The 21,662-nt window shown below is 38.8% G+C and overlaps 2 protein-coding genes across 3 annotated transcripts; one reads left to right on the top strand and one right to left on the bottom strand.

Moving 5' to 3' along the window:
- Positions 1–435: 435 nt before the first annotated feature.
- Positions 436–4,775, top strand: LOC143412502 (uncharacterized). Its single transcript, XM_076873415.1, has 11 exons — positions 436–450; positions 599–631; positions 728–817; positions 1,229–1,300; positions 1,409–1,497; positions 1,610–1,712; positions 1,969–2,071; positions 2,151–2,203; positions 2,315–2,393; positions 3,888–4,081; positions 4,190–4,775. The coding sequence occupies exons 4-10, from the start codon at positions 1,244–1,246 to the stop codon at positions 3,893–3,895; spliced, it is 492 nt and encodes a 163-aa protein (XP_076729530.1). The 5' UTR covers positions 436–450; positions 599–631; positions 728–817; positions 1,229–1,243; the 3' UTR covers positions 3,896–4,081; positions 4,190–4,775.
- A 1,127-nt stretch (positions 4,776–5,902) lies between these two features.
- Positions 5,903–11,131, bottom strand: LOC112429704 (uncharacterized). Of its 2 annotated transcripts, none has more exons than XR_013093024.1 (5): positions 10,886–11,131; positions 8,657–8,753; positions 8,173–8,283; positions 7,558–7,724; positions 5,903–7,225 (listed from the first exon to the last, which is right to left on the bottom strand). XR_013093024.1 is itself a non-coding variant. In XM_024804885.2 (5 exons), exons 1-5 carry the CDS (start codon positions 9,375–9,377, stop codon positions 6,763–6,765), a joined length of 1,194 nt encoding a protein of 397 aa, XP_024660653.1. In that variant the 5' UTR covers positions 9,378–9,912; the 3' UTR covers positions 5,903–6,762. The 2 variants fall into 2 exon arrangements, 1 of the variants encoding a protein (XP_024660653.1); XM_024804885.2 differs by lacking the exon at positions 10,886–11,131 and adding an exon at positions 9,022–9,912.
- Between the last annotated feature and the right edge of the window lie 10,531 nt (positions 11,132–21,662).

Below are 21,662 nucleotides of genomic sequence, written 5' to 3'. Positions count from 1 at the left end.
AACAAATCCACATGTTATGTTCTTACACCCTTACAGAAACTGTGACTCCTTCACAATGTCAGGTAAATGTCAACTCATGTTGAATAATCAACCAATCAAGCCTTTTATTATCACATGCAATGTTACACGTACAACTGCAATGAAAATTTCACCCCCTTCTGACCATACATATATTGCTTAAACATCACATTGGGAAGACAGGTCGGAAACAGTTAGGAAGGTCAGAAAACAATTTAATTAATAGATGAGGAGGAGAAAAAAGAACTACAACCAGACAAAGCTCCTAGAAGACTGAAATGGATGATGGTTGCAGCATGCAAAAAGAAAATGATATCTGTTGACTACAGCATATGCTTTCTCACAGATTACCTTGTGGGAGTAGCTGGACCAAACTCTATTGGTATTTCAAGTTTGAAATCCCTGTTTGATCAGACTAACATTTCAGATGAGGTACCTCTTGACATAAAAATCCTTTTATGTTGTCATAAAACTAATGTTAAATTCTGCTTTAAATACACTTTATTGTACAATTTACTTAATGAATCGTATTCCTTAGTTCTGTTTTTATTTATATGTATTTATTTATTTGTTTTATAAGGTAATAGATGGCCTAATCTATTTGCAGTGTGAGGTATGTTGAAAAGCTGGTTTGATCATAATGACATAGCATGTTTACGTTTTTTGTAATGTATTTGAAAACATAGGTGTATTTATGTTATTTTTATAGAATTTCCCTCACATTTATCCAATACCAAGCCAAATCACTGGAAAAATTTTGGATGGGTCCACAAGAGCACAAAGTGCATACTTTTTGAAGGTATGACTTGGACTGTGGTAACTATGTTCTTATCACAAAGGGTTTATAAGTTGCCACTATAAACAAACAGCATTTTCCAAAATTGAAGCCTTGTCAGAAGAACCTGAAAAATACCTTTCTGAAACCTTTTCTGTGTAAAGACTTGTTCAAAAGCAATGCACACAGATTAAAACATTTCTGTCTTGGCCAACTGATAAAGAACACCAAAAATTGAGTGGTGCGTGTTGAGTCTGTGGTCTTGATTTGTTTTGTACACACTATAGAAATTAATTAATGTAAACCAAAAATGACACTTTCTATATGTTTGTGTATCTGCAGAATTAATTACAAGTCTCACCTGACAAGCTTTTGCAGTTTTGCAGTGTCATTCTTGACAGAAAAACATACTTGTCACATTATTTTTATTTCCAGAAAAACATCTTTCAGATGTATGAGAAATTGATTGGAGCCTGTCTGGAAAACGGCAGCCACTGGACCTTGTTTGTAAGTTGCACAGATTTTGCACTCTCTCTAGTGCATGATACTTTTCAGTGTCCCTCATTAGGAAAGCTCAAGGCCCAAGCCTACCATATCCATCTTTTTACAAAACAGTTTTGTGACATACCCAAGAGGACCATAGTCTATATGAATTCATTTGGCGAGTCGGAGGTCAGAAAAAGTGCGGTGTTGAAAAACTGGAGGTAATTAATTAACATATTTAACATAACATATTTAATTTAATTGAAATCATTACCGAACGTGGTTATTGATTTCTCTATATGCTTTTTATTTGTAATAACTGCGATCTCTCAGCTCATTTGCTTCAGCAAGAGGCTGCGCTGGAGAGTGGACCTTGTCACATGTGAGCCACCCACATCAACAGGATGGGAACTCATGTGGAGTGCATGTCATAATGGTACTGAAAACTATAGCTTTAACCTATATAAGTAATGTTTACATTTTTGCCTATTCAGTTTTTAAAGCCTTAGAGGCAGGATGGTAAAATCTCAATTTTTTTTGTAGATTGAACCATTTCAGCAGTAATGCTTTGCTTTGGTTGCTCTGTTTTGTTTTGTTTTTCTCGGGGGGGGGGTTAAAAACAAACAAACATTTCTTTGTTAATCTAATTCTTTTTGTTCTTTTTTTTTTTTTTCTTCTTCGTCAATTATTAGTTTGCCCAATCTCTCATTGACGGTAAAACACAAGTGGAGGAGTACAACACTGAAATCACAAAGCTCAGGTCCCGACTTTGCCACTACTTATTTTCCTCAATAGGTAAAGATAAAATTAGCTGCCTTCTTTTTCTCTAACATTGGAAAATGTAACTTGTACTTAAACAAATTATATTTTGCAGATCGAACTAGGAAGTGCAGTCAGTGCTGGTGTGTGATTGCAGCCAAAGACCGGGTACACTATGACATGTCCTTAGCCATATAGATTGTTTATTTAATGGACTTTGTTCATTTGTTTTTTGTTTGTTTATTTCTTCTTCTTTTTTTCTTTTTTTTTAATTCACAGGTGCAGTGCCAGAAATGTGGTGCATACAAGCACATGCGTTGTTCAAAGTCTGTTTGTGGCAACTGTATCTTCTGTGAGAGTAAGTCACAATATAACTAAACAATGTCCAAAAATGTTTAAAGTGAAATTTTTTTTCGTAATTTTGCCTTTGCACACCAGGACTGTGTAATTAAAGTGGACGTTTCAAGATCCAGTTTTTACACAAAACTATTTTAGACATAACTGTGTCGTATTGTGGGGATTTCTCTTCACAATTAAATTGATATAGTGCTGTTTATATCATTCTTCTTTATGTAACAGCACAGTGCAGCACAGCAGAGGGAAAGGAGTTGTGCAGCATAGTGGGTGGCTATACAGGAGGAGCAATAGAAGTAGCCAGTGAAGAATGTCATCAGGGAAAGCATCAGGCAGCGAATGACAAAGGAAAAGTTCCTAAGGGAGAGAACATCTGCAGCAAATCGACAAGTAACAGTGAGATAGGAAGACTGACAGTCAGAGATGAAGGTACACAGACTGAAAGAGATGAAGGTACACAGACTGAAGACAACGAAAAAGAAGCAGAAGTATACGGCACAAGTCTGAGTACAGATAATGCTGCTGCTGATGATGTTGACAGGATCGATGCAGATACAGAATTCCAAACTGATTCAGAAGGAACTAGTACAGTTTACAGAGTGCATGGTCGCTTATCTGTACTGTTAGCTGTTAAGGTTCAAAATATTGGGGATGGAGACAAGAGAAAAAACCACAATAACAACACTGGTCCGGCCGGGTTGAGTCAAACGATGATTTAATGATCACACACGTGGGAGATGGACACTGATGCAGACAGCCTCAAAATCTCAAAATGGTGGAGCATTGCTCAAACTTTTATAACCTCTGGTGCCTCCACCTTATCATAAAAAGCCTAAACATTCACATGCTCTCTCTCACACAGCGCCTAAGCTACGACCTTGGCTCCCTGTTTATCTGCTCCTGCTGAAATGGGGCAGAAAACTCCAGCACACTCTGTTCTCTTCTACTCAGACAAATTAGACAATAACCTTCTGCGAACAGTATTTCTTATAACTCAGCAATATAATGCATCATAAAACAATATCATTCATTCACAACAAGTCAGCAATTTAATGTAATGCAAATCAGTTTAACTAATGCAATAGTTATCAGCTTCTTCTAATTCAGGAGAATAATGCAAACTAAAACTACATAATAATTCACAATCTTTAATTAGGGGTATAACATGGCATAAAATAATATCATAATTTTACAGTACCAAGCTCAAAAAAGAAAACCTACACAATAACAGAAGACGAGATCAAGCGCAGAATCAACGCAGAGAACATGTCAGTTCATGTTTTCAGAGGTTTGATTGGGGTAGGTATACATTTCGTGATTTTGATGTCACCTGAAATAAATCCGGGTTACTCGTATCAATGAAGTGACAATGTGGCTGGAAATTGTGCATTTGCTGCAACATATACACAATTACACCATGTAAACAAAAGCATTTAACTTTGTGCGCGTGTGTGTGTCTCTCTCTGCTCTTTTGGTGTTTGCACTTTTTCTTTTTTAGGGCCGTAAAGCCAAACTGCCCGCAATGATTCTTGACAGGCCTAAGAAGGCCAAAACTAAAGTAACAGTGTTTAGTGTTCTGAGTGAAGAGGAGGCTGGGGAGCTAGCCCTCGGGTTTGCCGGAAGATTGGCCTGCGATGTCACAACAGACATGGTCTGTAAAGGCATCGACCATTCAAGTGCTGATATGACAAAGTAAGTTAGTAAAACAATATGAAAGTTGTATCTTTTTTGGTATTATTTGTCATTTCCCCGTATTTGGGTTATTGGTGTAACATTGTTAATCTTACTTTCTAATAACAGACAGACTCTTCTCAAAATCCAACACAATCTTAAACATGAGCTGACTGATTCCTCAACCTTCAGTTTGCTGACACACACCTTTGGCCCCGCTGCACTGGATTCTGTCATTTCATTCCTGTGTGAAAAACTTGATCTTGTCTCTTAAATAATGAAACCTTTTGTGACTTTTGTTTGTTCTGTAAATCAGAATCTTGAAAATTGTTCATTGTTGTTCTAAGTTTGTGTTAACTATTTGGCAAAAATGATTGGTTCCTAATCCAAACAGCATAATGACTGTTCTAACACATATCTTAAAAATGCTACAAAGAAAGAAAATTATCACATATGTTTCAATATGAATGTAATTGTGTCACACTCGGTTTGTAGTAGCTTTCCTGTTTTATTTTGAGTTTTGGTATGTTTACACTGTTATTTTTATTTCCCGTGTGTTCGTCTTCCCTTATTAGTTTTACTGTATTTAATTAGTCTGATTTAATAACTTATAATTATTTACTTTCCAGTGTGTATATATGCTCCTCGTTTGGATTATTGTTTGTTTGAGTTCTGCCTGTCTTTTCTATTAAAGATTTGGACTTTTGGACTATTAGTGGACCTCGTAGGTTTTTATTCTGTTCAATTGGTAATTGACTGGGTTTAATTTAGTGGCCTGGAAAACAGGCCGGAGGGGTCTGGTCATTTTAACCCCCTAAGACCCGAAATCTTCCATGGCATGCATTTTTAATTTCTCTTTGATATTTGGGCCGATTGGAACCCGATGAATGTAAAAAGAAAGAATTACCAGGTTTTGTTTTTTTTTACCTAATTTTTGTTTCTGAGAAAAATGAGAGCCACATATGAGGACATTAATTTGAAATTTTGATAGAACAGTTGCAGTATAATGTCCTCATAACTGTATATCAGGCACTTGTTGATCAAGATTTAGTATTTTGGTCTAAATAACCCAAAATGTGATGTCCACATGTGTGGACGCCAGGCTGGAGTAAAGTGTTAGAGCTATTTATACCTATGTAAACTTTTATACACTGGTTTTTACCTGTCTTGTTTCAGAAAGGTTTAAAAGGGTAATGTCCACAGTTTATTTGTTTATTTATTTGTTTGAATTCAACATATTTTATTAAAGTAATTGAGCTTGAACACAGAAAAAACTGAATCAAATAATCATAAAATCAAATCACTTGCACTATACTGAAGTCTAATCTACTCTGAGCTAATGCCGGTTTCCAACACTAATGATCGGGTGAAGGAGAGAGATGAGGGTGTGCACGGCCACTGGTGCTCTTATCCCTGTTCTTTGTGATACAATCCAACAGGAAAGCAATCAAACCCTTGGACATTAGCCAAGTTAACGTTCACAAATATATACACACAGAGGAACTCTGAGCCCCAATGTCAGCATTAGCACAAACATGCCACTTCATACCAAATCTCAGTGTGAGGTCAGGTGTTAGTCTCATTCCATTATTCTGGCTATATTTTCTTACTCATTACTATTAAACTTATACTTAAGACTAACTATTAACAAAATCACACCCCAATAACTCTGTTATTACACTTTGTATTTAATCATAAAAAGGCTGGATGTTGAAACCTTTTACTTCTATTTTGTATGAGCCAGGATTCTCAACAGCTGATACTCTATGTCCAAAAAGTGACAGGTATCGTTTTATGGAGCAAAAAACTTAAGAGCGCATATTTTATAAATAATACCAACAATTACAAATGCAGACCTTTAATAGTAATAAGTAATCCTTTATTTATAATGCATAGCAATATAAAAATAGTAACATATGAAAATATTACAATGGGCACAGATGAATTTGTATCAAAAACAGCAACCAAGCCAAAGTAATGAATAACACACATAAATAACAACTGCTTGAGAGACCAAACAATTTCTTTTCATCTGTTCCTTGGCAGAAAGTTAAGACAGCTATTCAGCTTTAGGTTTCAATAAACAGAAGTAATGGATGCAGTCCCTTTGAAATGTCACACAAAAGTCTACTTGTGCATATACTTAGCTTTAACTCTTCTCTTTTTTGTTTTGTATTCCAAAAGGTTTTCATTTTCTCCAGAGGATGTGTCTCTTTCAGTGGTTATCGACTGTTCACATTCATTTTCAGACTGTTGGAATGTCGATGCTGGCCGAACATTTCTTGCTAGAATACAATGGCCTAATTTTGCGTGCATTATCTGTCATCTTTATTTCGTACTGGCATATACTTTTGCCTACTTGTTTTGTTTTTAAGACATTTGTATGCAGTTCATCTATCATTGCAGTAATACCCTCTGGAATGAATGCCCACTGTTTAACTGTGTCTAAAACAGCATTTAGTTTTCCAACTGCATCTTCTGTGCATTTTTTGTCTGTGCTTTCAACTACAGGAGTGTCATTCAAAGTTGATAGAGGACTTTTCAGAGAGTTTTTCATTTGTTTAAAATGGCTACAAGCCACCTTCAGGCAAGCACATGTGTTATAGTGAGAGAACATACAACAAGTGCACTGAAGTGTTTCAGACGATGCAAAAAAACACAGATTTCCAAACAAACTTGGCATTTTTATCACTTTCAAGTCCTCACAGTGTACAAAGTAATGCCTTTCTTTCACTGCAATTCTTGCCAAGGTCTGTTTCCATGTTTGGATAGATGTCATTGTCAGCCTCTGCTAATTTTGCAAGTAACACTAGATGCTTGCAAAGAAGTCCTCGTAAGCCATATGTACAGTTGCAGTAGGACTCAACAGGGCAGACATCATACACCATGTCTTCTCTTGACTCAGATGGGACTTGATATGCATTAACTCCATGGCTGTTCTTGACTGTAATTTTAAGAGCCCAACCACTTTCCATCAGTCTTGAAGCAGAGTCTGAAACTTGAGACAAGGTGTCAGCAAACCTGTTTTTCATGCGGCCCACATCTTGCAGGGTTTTTATGACTGAGAAGTAGTCGTCGGCCTTCCCTAGGAGCACTTCAATCAGATCATCCAGACGCCTATTCTTGTAGCCAGATAAAAACTGGTATTTCAGGCGGTGGAAAAATCTGAAAAACAGTTATTTGAAATGATTAGTAACTGTAATTGAAGGAATTTAAAGTTTTAATCAAGACTGTATTATTTTTTAAAAAATTGGAATACCTATTGCACACGTCTTTTATAAAGGAATGCTCTGTGCCGGTTTAGCTGATTTAGGCAAATCCACCTACTCTGTTTTTTGTTGTGATAACATTAAAAACGCTGCTAGAATTTAAAGGATTTGCCTAAAACCTGTTCTGGCAATGACATGACGAACCTACTCAGTTTAGCCTCTTGGATTAAAGCATAATATCTTTTTTTCAGCAATACAATTGAATGAGGTCAAAATAATAAATCATACCTTTCAATCACATTGTTTGTTTCAGAACGAGCGTGACTGAAGCGACGGCCGTAGTCACACCACATGTGGCCAATGCCTTCCCAGTGCTTCTGAAAATACTGGCACACCAAAGGGTATTGCTTAAATGTCTGGCAGAACTCTGCTGATGTGGCTTTAAAGTCGTCCTCCTAAGAGAATTGGATGCAACAGAATATATTTCAATCCATTTAACAGACCTATTGAAATCTTTAATATTATGTATTGAAGCCCTTTTCCTTTTATTGAATAACATTAAGAATTTTAAGTTATTAATAATATGTCGTGTTTTTGTATTAAGAAGCAATTATTTCTTCCCTTACAATGGCTAAGAAGGAACACTAAACCTATAAGCATATTTGGTTTCAGCATCTGTCTGTGAAAGAATCCCACTCACAAGTTCTACTGCACAGTGGGTGACACAATGATGTTCTGCACAGCTTAAGTACTTGTTTTGATAAGCAAGATAAGAAGCCAGTTTTAGAAATTGTTTCAAAAATCTATTTTGTATCTCTCTGTAACTTTTTTTAGCAACTGAAAGTTATTATGCTCTTAGTGTAATCAAGAAATCAAAATGTGAAATAGACAAATTACACTTACAGATGTGCAAGCTTTCAGCTTACAAAAGAAAGAAATGATTTCATTTCTCTTTTGGGTGTTAGAAAGCCCATGGACCCCGGACTCTGATTTTGAAAGCCATCGATTAACAGCCTGTGAATGTAAGAGAAAAAAAGTTAATCTGGAGAGAGAGACAGAGGAGCAGCTGTACAAAAAGCATAAAAGAAAGCTGACTTCCAAAAATAACTTTGTCACTCACTGGACAAGAGGACCTGTGCATTACAGAAATCAACCAGGCAAACATATTTTTAAATGTCAAAAAGAGCTTTGGGAAGCAGCCACCAGAAGATGAGTGCACTGTGGTCTTAAATGGATGGACATAGTCACTCAACATTTTATCCCTTTATATTCATTAACCTGAGTAGGTGAATATCACAATGAGGCAAATCATAACAACAGGACCCTGTTGTAAAAATGTGTTTCAGGTGCATCTTAGACAACGTGAAAAGAAAACAATGTGGTTTACCTGCAAGACATGGTACCAGCATAGAAGGATAGCTGACTCTGGAAAAACCTTCTGCAAAGCATTTATTTCCGCAAAGTCTTTGTCAACCATAAATGCTCTACAGAAAAAAAGAAAACACTAAATGAGATTAAACAGTATGAAAATGTTTTTGCTATCTCAAAGCACCACTTCAATGCCAAATTAAACATTTCAACTCACAAGTAGATATATAAAATACTGCATACAGCCTATAGGAATAACTTTAACAACTGGAAAGGAAAGTTTTTCGCAGCCCATGCTGCAGCTATAGCATTAGATTCTGGCATGTTATAACTTTTTTGAAAAGGAATTATTTCAAAATTAATAGCTGTCAATGTATTATTTACCTCGGGGAAGTTGGGAAATGCTCACAAACTATTCCAAGAACAGTTTCCAGGGTTTTCTGACTTTCGTTGCTGACAATAGCATAGGCCACAGGGACTCCATGCCCATGATCATCTCTTACAACAAGTGTGAATAAGGGAAATGAATACTGGTTAACGCAGTGCGTGGTGTCAACAAATACTAACTGTTTTGCATAGTTCTCCATGTTTGATTTCATTACAGGTGTCTGCAAAACAATCATTAGTTCTTGGTCAGATGTGTATGGTTGATAGAAGAGAACATGTTCTTGATGTTTTCCATTAAGTAAGGTATGTACACATTGACTGTCTCCACAGTTAAAGTGCTTCTTCCTCATCATGCAGGTTCTAACACTGTCAATGTCACGTGGTGTGACAAAATGCTCTCTGTTGTGAAGATCTCTGTGTCCATGTTCTTTGGCCCATTTATGACATTCGGTTAGTATGATGGCTGGCTTAGTTCCAAGGGAAAGCAGTTCCTCAATCTTCCTCCTCAAATCACTGGAAATATTGTTGAAATGTGCGTCTTTTGGGTCCGAAGGATCATGCCCATCATGCTTATCATATGTACGCTGCACGATGACTGTGTGGTCTTTCCAACATTTGAGTACTTTAAATGAAACATAGGCCTTACAGCCCACTGCTCTGTAGCTGTTTCGACTTTTTTCCCCAGCTCTGATGCAGTTGAATTTGTAATAGTCTCTTTTCCTGTCTTTACCTGAGGCAACATTTAAACATTTATAATGTCCATGAAGGGTTAATGAGTTCAATTTTTCTAACACAACACTGAATGGGTCCTCCTGGCATTGTGACACATGCACACAAAGTTGTGTGTCTTTTCCAGTTCTTTTTTTTTCGTCATTCAGAACACTTCTTCTAATTATGTCATCCATTTCTGGTGGAAAAATAACGAAGGTTTAATTAGTCAATATTCATTAATTCATTTTAACTTGTTTTGGGGTTTTTTGCAATACAATGTAAATATTAAATATAATATTAAAAAATATATATATATAAAATAATATAAAACAAACAGGGGCTAAAAGAAGCTAAACTTTCATATGGTATGTCTCTGGCAACTTTAACACGATGTCCCAGGGACAACATCTACACGATGTCCCAGGGCAACTTCTACATGATGTTCCAGGGACAACATTTACGCGATGTCCCAGGGACAACATTTACGCGATGTCCCAGGGACAACATTTACGCGATGTCCCAGGGACAACATTTACGCGATGTCTCAGGGACAACATTTACGCGATGTCTCAGGGACAACATTTACGCGATGTCCCTGGGACAACATTTACGCGATGTCCCAGGGACAACATTTACGCGATGTCCCTGGGACAACATTTACGCGATGTCCCTGGGACAACATTTACGCGATGTCCCTGGGACAAATTTGTAAATTTCTGGATTACTGTTAATCTCCATAGAATCAAGAACTCATGTCCAGTTTCACAGCTATGGACCAGTTAATTATGTTTCCAGGTGATAGTTTGATTAACTGTATTATTTTATTGTTTTTTTTGTAAAGCACTTTGGTATGCCTAGGCTTTTAATGTGCTCTATAAATAAAGGTTGTTGTTGTTGTTGTTGTTGATTCATAGATTCAGCACACAACCATAAGTCTAGGCCTTTTAGTCCAGATTCTCTTCACTTATGTTTGTAAAATGATCAGGGAAGCTACTGCAATTTTGCCTGACCCAACCCCCGGGCCACGAAACACCCAAAAAGTTGGGGAACGCTGGTCTAGAGAACACTGGTTAGCTAATGCTGTCGTCAAGTAGCCTATCGCTAGCAAACAAACAGCAAGCCAAGTGAGGAACATATGTATAATGCTTACCGTTTATTAAAGGAAAGTATCCTAAATTGACTTCAAATTCGGCGGACAGGCGAATTGACTTCAAATTCGGCGGACAGGCGGCGGTTTTTCGCTTCTTCACTTGTATTTCGAAATAATCGAAGGCGGGTATTTCGAAGTCGCAAAGGAATGACGTCACAAGAAGGTGATTGGTCACTTGCAATGTTGAACCTGGAACAACATTAATTATGATGATGTGGGAACAATGCTGACACGAGGAAATCAGATCGTCCGTTATTTGACAGTCTACACTGCCCCCTACTGGAATCAAGATTTGACCCACAAACTGCTCTGACACCTGTTTGAACAGTTATATGCTGTCTGTAACAGCATAGGCACATATAAACTAATAGTGAATGCTGTTTAAGTAGCAAATACTCATGATCTAAAAGCAGCATTTCACAAAATTATTCAATATCAAGTCTTTTTCAGACTTTATTTGGATTGTTTATTTTCTTTTTCATATGAAACTGGGGTTACCTGCTCAGCACTAAGGAGAAACATAGTTTTGTTAAGTTTAAACAGCAATTACAATTTGATGTTCAAAAAACCTTTATGCTTTGTTGACACGTCTAAAGTAATTTGTACTAGCTGTTAGTTAACTTATAACTGGAACACATACTGTTTATATTTCATGCCTGTGCTTATTGGTTTGGTTCAATTTTGACCCGAGTCAAAAATTCCCTAATAATGTGTCTATAGTAAATGTTGAACTATGTATCCATTTAGAAACCAGTAACAAGTTACCTGAATTTAGTAAATGGATAATTAATTAATAATCCATTAAGTTCAGAGAGCAGAGAGAATGTATTTATATAAATTATGACACAATCTGATGTTCTATTTTATATGAAAGGATAACGCTGATTAATGATTTAAATATGTTTTTTTAAAGTGGAAATGATTATAACATTCTTAAACATTCATATAAAGTTATATAATCATTATGACTGTTAAAGACAGGTATAACTGAATTATCATTAAATAAAATCCTTGCAACTGCAATTTATAATTATTAACAGTGAATAATATTTAGAAAGAACTTGATTTTTGCAAACTAAACCATTCAATGTCATGGACACTGTGTTCTGTGCCCACATTTACAGTATTGTATTCTTTGCAGTCAGCAGAAAACGTCTGGTTGGTTTCTTTATGATTATGTTCTCAGTTTGTCTTATAGTTTTGTTACCCTTTGGAATCTAATTTCTGCTTGTGGTTCATATTTAATTCTTTGTTTTTCAGTGTTTTGTGCCTCTCCTGTGTTCTCTTGAATTATGTCAAGACTTTTTCTCTGTCTCTCATTTTTCCTTATCATGTTACTTCCTGTTTTATTTTGGTAGTCTTTTGTTCTTTGTGTCTTGTGGCTGTTTTACCTCCTTTTGTCATTATCAGTGACTAGTTCCACATGTTCCCATCTTTTCCCTATTCCCCAGGCCCCTGTGTATATATAGCTCTGTCTTTGTTTTACTCCTTATAACTTCCTGAGAATAAACACCTTCAAGTTTGAAACTATTGCTTTCAGAAGGAATCCCTCCAAGGGATGCATTACAGCCAAGTGGAAGAGTTTAAATATCTTGCTCTTGTTCACAAGTAATATGTAATAGGCTTCTTGGTTTTCTGAAGGTTGATGTACTAGCACTGGCAAGGAATTTAATTTCATGGAGTGAACCTGTGTATACAACAGCCTGTCCTGCAGCTATGCTCCAGTATGGGACGCAGACCCATCGTCTTCATCGGGTGGAAGTAAGCATCGCAAGTGTTTGGAAGCAGGGAGGGGGGTGAGTGTGTGTCTGTTTCAGTGCACATGCATATGTATGCATGTGTGTGTGTGTCCCATGTTCAACTGAGAGAGACCGTCCTTTCACCTGGTTAAGCAAAAAGTCAACAGTCCTCCAGCCGATGCAGGTGGCCTTGAGGCTTGAAGGATAGGGTCAGAGAGTCAAAACACAGTCTTGTAATCTGGGAGAAATTGTTGTGCCAGCCAGTCATTCGGTCTTGGAGCCATTTGCCCTTGGAGCCTTCTGGCTGGCCCCGGGCAGCCACATGAAGATAATGGTTGTTTGGGTTAGGGTCAGAATCTCATCTCTGATTTTTGCAGATGATGTGGTTCTGTTGGCTTCATCGGGTGAGGGCCTCCAGCTCGCACTGGAACGGTTCGCAGCCGAGTGTGAAGCAGCGGGAATGAGGATCAGCACCTCCAAATCTGAGGCCATGGTTCTCAGCCGGAAAAGGGTGGAGTGCCCACTCCGGGTCGGGGATGAGTTCCTGCCCCAAGTGGAGGAGTTCAAGTATCTCGGGGTATTGTTCGCGAGTGATGGGAGAAGGGAGCCGGAGATCGACAGACGGATTGGGGCTGCAGCTGCAGTAATGCGGACGCTGCACCGGTCCGTCGTGGTGAAGAGGGAGCTGAGTGTAAAAGCGAAGCTCTCAATTTACCGGTCGATCTACGTCCCTACCCTCACCTATGGCCACGAGCTGTGGGTAGTGACCGAAAGAACGAGATCGCGGATACAAGCGGCGGAAATGAGCTTCCTCCGAAGGGTGGCTGGCCTCTCCCTTAGAGATAGGGTGAGAAGTTCGGCCATCCGGGAGGGGCTCAGAGTAGAGCAGCTGCTGCTCCACATCGAAAGGAGCCAGCTGAGGTGGTTCGGGCATCTGACAAGGATGCCCCCTGGGCGCCTCCTGGGTGAGGTGTTCCAGGCATGTCCCACCGGGAGGAGGCCCCGGGGCAGACCCAGGACACGCTGGAGAGATTATATCTCTCGGCTGGCCTGGGAACGCCTTGGTGTTCCCCCGGATAAGCTGGAGGAGGTGGCTGGGGAGAGGGAGGTCTGGGCCTCTTTGCTTAGGCTGCTGCCCCCGCGACCCGGCTCCGGATAAAGCGGATGAAGATGGATGGATGGATGGATGGATGGATGGATGGATGGGTTAGGTTTAGTGCAAACAAACTGCATCCAATTTCGCAGCTGATCTAATGTCCATCACTGGTCCCCAGACCTATTGATTCCCTGTTGCAGAGTCTTGAGCTTCTCCAAGATCTTATCCATATTGCGTTCAATAAGCACAGTCCGAGTACTCATGGCCTTGCCCATCGCATCGCCCAGAATTAGACGAGACTAGAGAAAGACGCAGAGCCAAGCAGGAAAGATTTTTTGTTTTTATGTTTCTTTTTGTGGCGGTATAAACAATGAAAGGTGGTGGATTGGCCAATTGGTCATGATTGACCCTCCCTCTCTTGTTGCTACTTCAATCATGAAACCGATGATCGGCTTTTCTCTATTGTTTGTTTATCGCCCACTCCGCGCCAGAAAGAGGAAACCAGTAGTGATGTGTCGGTCGCGAACGAAACGGCTCTTAGAGCTGGCTCTTTGACGTGAACGACACGTTTTTTTTTTCTTTCTCTCACCGACTTTCTCGCACTTTTTTTCACTTCACTCCGCACGTGAGCCTTGTGCTTGCGCTGGGCAGAGGGGGGTGGGGTGGTAGTTACACTCGCAGTAGCACAGGAACAGAGTGAAAGAGAGAGAAAGAGAGCCAGGGACAACAAGAGACAACACACGATCACATTAGAAAGGTACAGTAATCGTCCACAACTATTTTCAGTTGCGGATGATAAAGGATTCAGAAAGTTTATTCATGCAGTGAATCCTATGCAATTCCAAGCAGGAAAACACTCCCAAAAAATCATCCCAGGCCTAAATGACAGAGAGTGTGCATCTTCATTTTGTTTTGCATATTTTAATTTATATTTGATTGTATTGTGGTTTGCAGTGTTTTATGTTGTTTCACTTTACATTTGTTTAAAAGGAAAAAGCTGAAAATTTAAATAGTTAAAAGCTGAAATGTAAATAATTGGTTTTTGAATTTTATAATTTATTTATTAAATTTTATGTGGAGTGAATAAATAAAAGTTTAATATTTAAGGTGGCAGCTAGAGACAAAGCAATTACAAACTCCAAAACACGAACAATATAGATAGATAGATAGATAGATAGATAGATAGATAGATAGATAGATAGATAGATAGATAGATGATAAAGTTATTGAGAAATTTAAAGCAGGCTTAGGCTACAAAAAGATTTCCCAAGACTTGAACATCCCACGGAGCACTGTTCAAGCCATCATTCAGAAATGGAAGGAGTATGGTACAACTGTAAACCTATCAAGACAAGGCCGTCCACCTAAATTCACAGGCCGAACAAGGAGAGCGCTGATCGGAAATGCAGCCAAGAGGCCCATGGTGACTCTGGACGAGCTGCAGAGATCTACAGCTCAGGTGGGGGAATCTGTCCATAGGACAACTATTAGTCGTGCACTGCACAAAGTTGGCCTTTATGGAAGAGTGGCAAGAAGAAAGCCATTGTTAACAGAAAACCATAAGAAGTCCCGTTTGCAGTTTGCCACAAGCCATGTGGAGGACACAGCAAACATGTGGAAGAAGGTGCTCTGGTCAGATGAGACCAAAATGGAAATTTTTGGCCAAAATGCAAAACGCTATGTGTGGTGGAAAACTAACACTGCACATCACACTGAACACACCATCCCCACTGTCAGATATGGGGGTGCCAGCATCATGCTCTGGGGGTGCTTCTCTTCAGCAAGGACAGGGAAGCTGGTCAGAGTTGATGGGCAGATGGATGGAGCCAAATACAGGGCAATCTTCGAAGAAAACCTCTTGGAGTCTGCAAAAGACTTGAGACTGGGGCAGAGGTTCACCTTCCAGCAGGACAACGACCCTAAACATAAAGCCAGGGCAACAATGGAGTGGGTTAAAACAAGATATATCCATGTGTTAGAATGGCCCAGTCAAAGTCCAGATCTAAATCCAATCAAGAGTCTGTGGCAAGATTTGAAAACTGCTGTTCACAAACGCTGTCCATCTAATCTGACTGAGCTGGAGCTGTTTTGCAAAGAAGAATGGGCAAGAATTTCAGTCTCTAGATGTGCAAAGCTGGTAGAGACAAACCCTAAAAGACTGGCAGCTGTAATTGCAGCAAAAGGTGGTTCTACAAAGTATTGACTCAGGGGGCTGAATAATTACGCACACCCCACTTTGCAGTTATTTATTTGTAAAAAATGTTTGGAATCATGTATGATTTTCGTTCCACGTCTCACTTTGTATTGGTCTTTCACGTGGAATTCCAATAAAATTGATTCATGTTTGTGGCTGTAATACGACAAAGTGTGGAAAAGTTCAAGGGGCCGAATACTTTTGCAAGCCACTGTATATAGACGTATCTGACAACCTGGTGCCTGACCAAGAAGATCAAACCTCTGGCTAAGGCTTAGGGGTCCTACTACCATACCCGACTCCACTCAACCTGAACCTGCCTTTGTTACAGTATATATAATGATGCAGGTGAGTTGTTTTGTCAAAAAAATGTGTGCAATTGCAAGAAGCTCCTTGGGAAATTTATTTTTATTCTACACACTGTTAACATATCCAGAGGATTATTTAAGTTAAATTTGCCAATACTTACTAGATGAGAATTTAAATTCACAAGGTAACATATATTTTATTTGTATTTGGTGTAAGATACCGATAGAGAGTTAATACCATACAGCTTATGACAAAATTTGATCCGAAGTGATTGATGGCCCTAATCACGACCTTTTGACCTCCCCCCCGGAAGTGTGTAATGAGCGTGACGAATCGCATCCGGAGAAGGGGGGTGGGAAACCCCCCGCGTGTCGAATTGCATCCTGAGAAGGGGGGGTGAACCCCGGAAGCGCGCCATCTGTTGCTAACCGTGTCGAATTGCATCCTGAGAAGGGAGGGGGGAAACCTCCGGAAGCGCGTCATCTGTTGTTGGGAAAAAAAGTTTTTAGAGGGAGGGGGAAACCTCCGGAAGCGCGCCATTGGAGGGGAATAAAAAAGCAGAGAGGTGGAGTCCGTCACAATTTCTAAGGCACAGACACAAGATGGATTTCCTTCTGCAGCCCAGCAGCGTTCCTGTGTCCGATGAGATCTGCTCTCCCAAAGAAGAAGGCTTTGAATATGACATATTCAAATACAGCATATTTACTATGAAAGGCCTCGATCCGGACCTTATGACCCTACCGGAAATACTCCGGAAGTGTCTAGTCATTTTCAGACCTGATGCGTCATGTTCCCTAAGCACAGCGGTGATGCAGCAGATGATTCTGTGATGTATAGAGAGACAGAGCGGATGTAATTTTACTTTCTTAAGCTGCACCGGCGTTTGTAATGGAAATAAAGAGTGACTTCCTGTAGAGATTTCAATAGTATTTTATTTTCCTATAATACAGACGCTGTAAAAAAACCTTTAAGATACACCATAGCTTGTGATGAAAAGAAGAACTTTCTATCCGCTTGTAACCTACAGGCTGCCTATGTGTAAAAAACGAATAACTATCCCTTAATGAATACTACTTTTCCTTTTGAGAGACTGAAAAACAAACCATAATTGCAGCGACAGGCGATCTTGTTTCACACACACACACACACACACACACACACACACACACACACACACACACACACACACACCCCGCGGGCCAAGGAGGAGTTTTTTTCTTCAATACTTTAACAATAAGTTTTCTCAATAGATAGAAAATGATGACGCTGAGGAGTCAACATCCGATATTATCATTGCTTGTAACCCGGTAAATAATTTCGTACATCTCCCCATAAAACAAGTCTTAGTGGAAAAAAGCTCATATTCGAATAAGTTTATTCCCCTCTGTGGGAAAGAGTCGACCATGAGGCGAGTTTTGTCAACAGCAAGAACAAGGTCAGACAACTGTTGCCCATTTGGTAAAACAAATACCCGTCTCAAAGTCATATTTTACCGTTGCAGAATGTGGAAAACAGACGGCGTTCGCAAGAAGGCAATCAAAAAAAAAAACAACCCTCTCTAACTATTGGTATTGTCAAGAGAAAGATGCGAAAAACAGATGCTTCGCTAGACTAGGATAAAATGAGAGAAGAAACGGGAGGGGAGTCGATATCTGCTCAGCCCCTACTGTGACAGTTCTACCAATCGCGAGGAAGAATCCGTGAATATTATGTCAGCATTCCATTCAAACAACGCCGCCGATCACACACACACACACACACACACACACACACACACACACACACACACACACACACACACCGCGGGTCAAGGAGGAGTGAGACGGCAGAATAGTTTTTTTCTTCATTACTTTTACAATGGGATTTCTCAATAGATAGAAAATGATGACGCTGAGGAGTCAACATCCGATATTATCATTGCTTGTAACCCGGTAAATAATTTCGTACATCTCCCCATAAAACAAGTCTTAGTGGAAAAAAGCTCATATTCGAATAAGTTTATTCCCCTCTGTGGGAAAGAGTTTTTTTCTCAGAGTCAAGTTTTGTCAACAGCAATTGTCCATTTGGTAAAACAAATATCCGCCTCTAAGTCGTATTTTACCGTTGCAGAATGTGGAAAACAGACAGCCCTCACAGGAGGCACCATAGTTAAAATATTTAAATTTCAACTAAATTTGTAGTAATGATCGGATTTCCTCACTTATCTACACCACACTCCTTGTCCTTGATTTCTTATCGTTTCTTATCGTTCCTCTGTCCCTTAATAGAAACCACATATATAGAAACTATCCTCCCTTTCAGTTGTCTTTTGCACTTCCATATCGCAAAGCAGTTACTGTAGGTTATTTTCTGCTTATGCATTAATGTAATTAATTAACTTATTTATCCTTAAGTAAGGTAATGACTTGAGTTCTAATGCTTTTTGTCTCTTGAGTTAGCTGTCAATGTGGGATTTTTTTTTCCCCTTTTGTCCAGTTAAAGCTGCCTTTCATTCTTCAACACAGCTTAAACTCTAATAGGTAAGCTTTCTTGTAATTTCTTAGTTCTGCAGGCTTCTTGAAAGACATCCGAGACTCTTCTTTGGATGCTGGCTGCTTTTTGTTTTGTTTTCTGTCAAGATGATCCCACACTGCTTCGATTATCTTGAGGTTCGAACCCTGGAGAGATCAATCCATGACTGATGCGTTGTTTCATCCAGGCATACTTTGACTACATTGGCAGTATGTTTGCGATCATTGTCGTACTGAAAAATGAAGTTGAAGCCAATCAGACACTACGTGGTATTACATGGTCGATCAAAATCTGGTGGAACTTTTCTACATTCATAATTTGATTAATTTGGATAAGAGCTCCAACAACACTGGCTGAAATCCAGCCTCAAAGCACGGTAGAGTATCCACGCTGTGTTAAAGACGGCTATAGACATTCACTGTTGTATCTCTCTTCGGACCTCTTCCATGCATATTTCAAATTTGGATTCATTACTCCATAAGACATATTACAGCTGATTTCTTTTTCCAGTCAATTTCTTGTGTAATTTGGCACACCTCAGCCTTATTTTTCTCTGTTCTCCTTCCTTAAGAATGGCTTATTAACAGCCACCCTTCCAACTCAGATAACTTTTGATGAGGTTTCATGAAATGTTTACAGCACTTGAGTTACTCGCCACGGCCATCCTAAATGCTAAAAACACTAAACTTTAATTCTAAATTACGTAATTAACGTTAACCAGAAAAAACAAGCCAAAGTCGAAATGTTGCTGAGCTGACCTGTGGTATGCTATGTCTTCTAAAGCACGTATAATGTAAACAGAACTGGTCTTTGCACAGAAGCCTGTGGAGCTTCATAATTAACCTCAGTGTGTGAAGAGGACTCTCCATTTAATAATAGCTGTAATAAAATGTTCTGGCCGACGGTGTTAAACGCTGCACTTGGGTCTAGCAGGGAAGATTTCAACTTTTCAATACGAATGAAGGCTGCAAACTGATTAGATTAATGTCTGATGATCTTTTCCGTGCTTCTTCAAGTTTGTAACACCAAACATATTAAAGGATGATGTAAGGCTCACAGGAAGAGTTTAATTAGACACACATTTACTATTTTTCTTTATACTCTTTCTTTCTTGACATGTTTAATATGATTACTATCAGAGGAGAAAATGAACCTTGTGTAGTCTAAAAACTTTTTTATTTAATCAAACTGTAATGTTGTTGAACTCTGACGGACGTGTCTTTTAATCTTGTCAACAAATCCTTAATCATCTAAATCTGCCATTTATCATCTTGTAAAATGTTCCCTCTGCTTCTGTTGCACATCTCCCCCCGACACTCTCTGCTTCACCTGTCCTGTGCAGGTGGTCCAACCCCTGCCTGCCTCCTTAAACTGGGGTGTTTAAATCTCTTTACCTCTGTTGTGAACTTCACACAAAGTTTGTGGTAACAAAATCAAACTGACGAGGATCTCGTTTGAAAAACACACACACTCATGAGACAAAATAAAAACAGACTGCTCAAAGCAAAAGCAGAGCCCTCACAGCTGGTAGTACAAACACAGTGACAACATGCGTATTAGATACCCTCAGTGCCAAAAGCATAAATATGAAAAAAATGTGATCACCAAGAATATCCTAAAAATGGCATTGAGGTGCGTGTTACAGTAAAGAAAAAAAAAAGTAGCCAAATTTTCATCGGAAAATGTTGAATTTTAGTAAAAACAATGCTCTGTAGTTTGATACTGTCGTTACAGACAAAGCAGATGTTTAAAGCCTTTGGACGCACATTTGAAACGCACTCATTCTCCTTATCAGCTGGAAACATTAAAGCCGTAAAATGACTTTTTCAAACGGATAAAAACTATTGAACAGCAGCAATGTTGAGCCTGTTCCAAAATTTGAATGTACATGTGTTGAAGGTGCGGGTCTTGTTGAATTATTAAACATACTTTCTTTAATTTTTCGAGCCACAAAAACAACAACTTTTAATTTTCTTCTGCTTGAGTATCGGCCTCGGGTAGCTCTACTTATCATTGCTCAGTCAGTTGTCTGTTTGTGCTACTTTTTTTTCAAGGAGCAGCGGATTATTGGTAAGGGTGACTTTATGTGTTTAGTTACTTAAGTGGAAGTACTGTGGAAAGTTTTACCTTACATACATAGATCTACCAGTACAGCTTCTGAGGTATCTGTTTACAAAATGTTATAATCTATTCAAAGGTTCTTTGCAATTTTACATTGATAAACATTATCCTTAACACATTTGGCCCACATAAAGTACTATGGCCATCACACGGTCATTTAGAATTGTTTAAATAACTCGTGTCTTAAGTCCTTCCATCAAACAGAAAATTAAAAAAAAAAAAAAACATGGTTCACTTTTACATCACAAAATGTTAGAAATATAAGCCGTTCATAACAAACTGAAAGGCTGGGAGTTTAAATTGCAAACCGATGGAAGCAGAAGTAGAAGACTATAATGTCTCAGAGCACACGGTGTCTATTAATGTGTAGACATGTATAAATAAGAGCTTAATAAAGATGCTTAATTTCTTAAGAAATAAACAGGTGGAGTGATCTTTATCAAAAGTGGATGTTGCATCTGTGGCTAAACCACTGTACCCAAAAAAAACTTTAAAAATCTAGTGTGTGTGAGGCTGTGTAAGTAAAGCTTGCCCTTCACACCCGCGTGTAATAAACCATTTGTTGGGGGTTGTGGATTTGGCACCAGGAGCTTTTTTCAATCAGTTTTTTACAAGAAGTGTAGCTCATACAATGGTATAAATGTATTATTTGCGATACTTTATAAATATGAACCTCTAAAGATTTTGAGTTCGTGCACATTGTGAATCAAGAATCTAAATATTTGTATCACAATGATTTCTATAAAAGCATTTTGTTTATGGGGATAATGTGACAAATCTTTTGTGACCCTATTAATGATCAATGGT

The sequence above is a fragment of the Maylandia zebra genome, linkage group LG14 (assembly GCF_041146795.1).
Source record: "Maylandia zebra isolate NMK-2024a linkage group LG14, Mzebra_GT3a, whole genome shotgun sequence".
Lineage (NCBI taxonomy): Eukaryota > Metazoa > Chordata > Actinopteri > Cichliformes > Cichlidae > Maylandia > Maylandia zebra.
The sequence above is the reverse complement of the archived record's forward strand: the minus strand, read 5'-3'. Positions and strand labels throughout refer to the sequence as shown.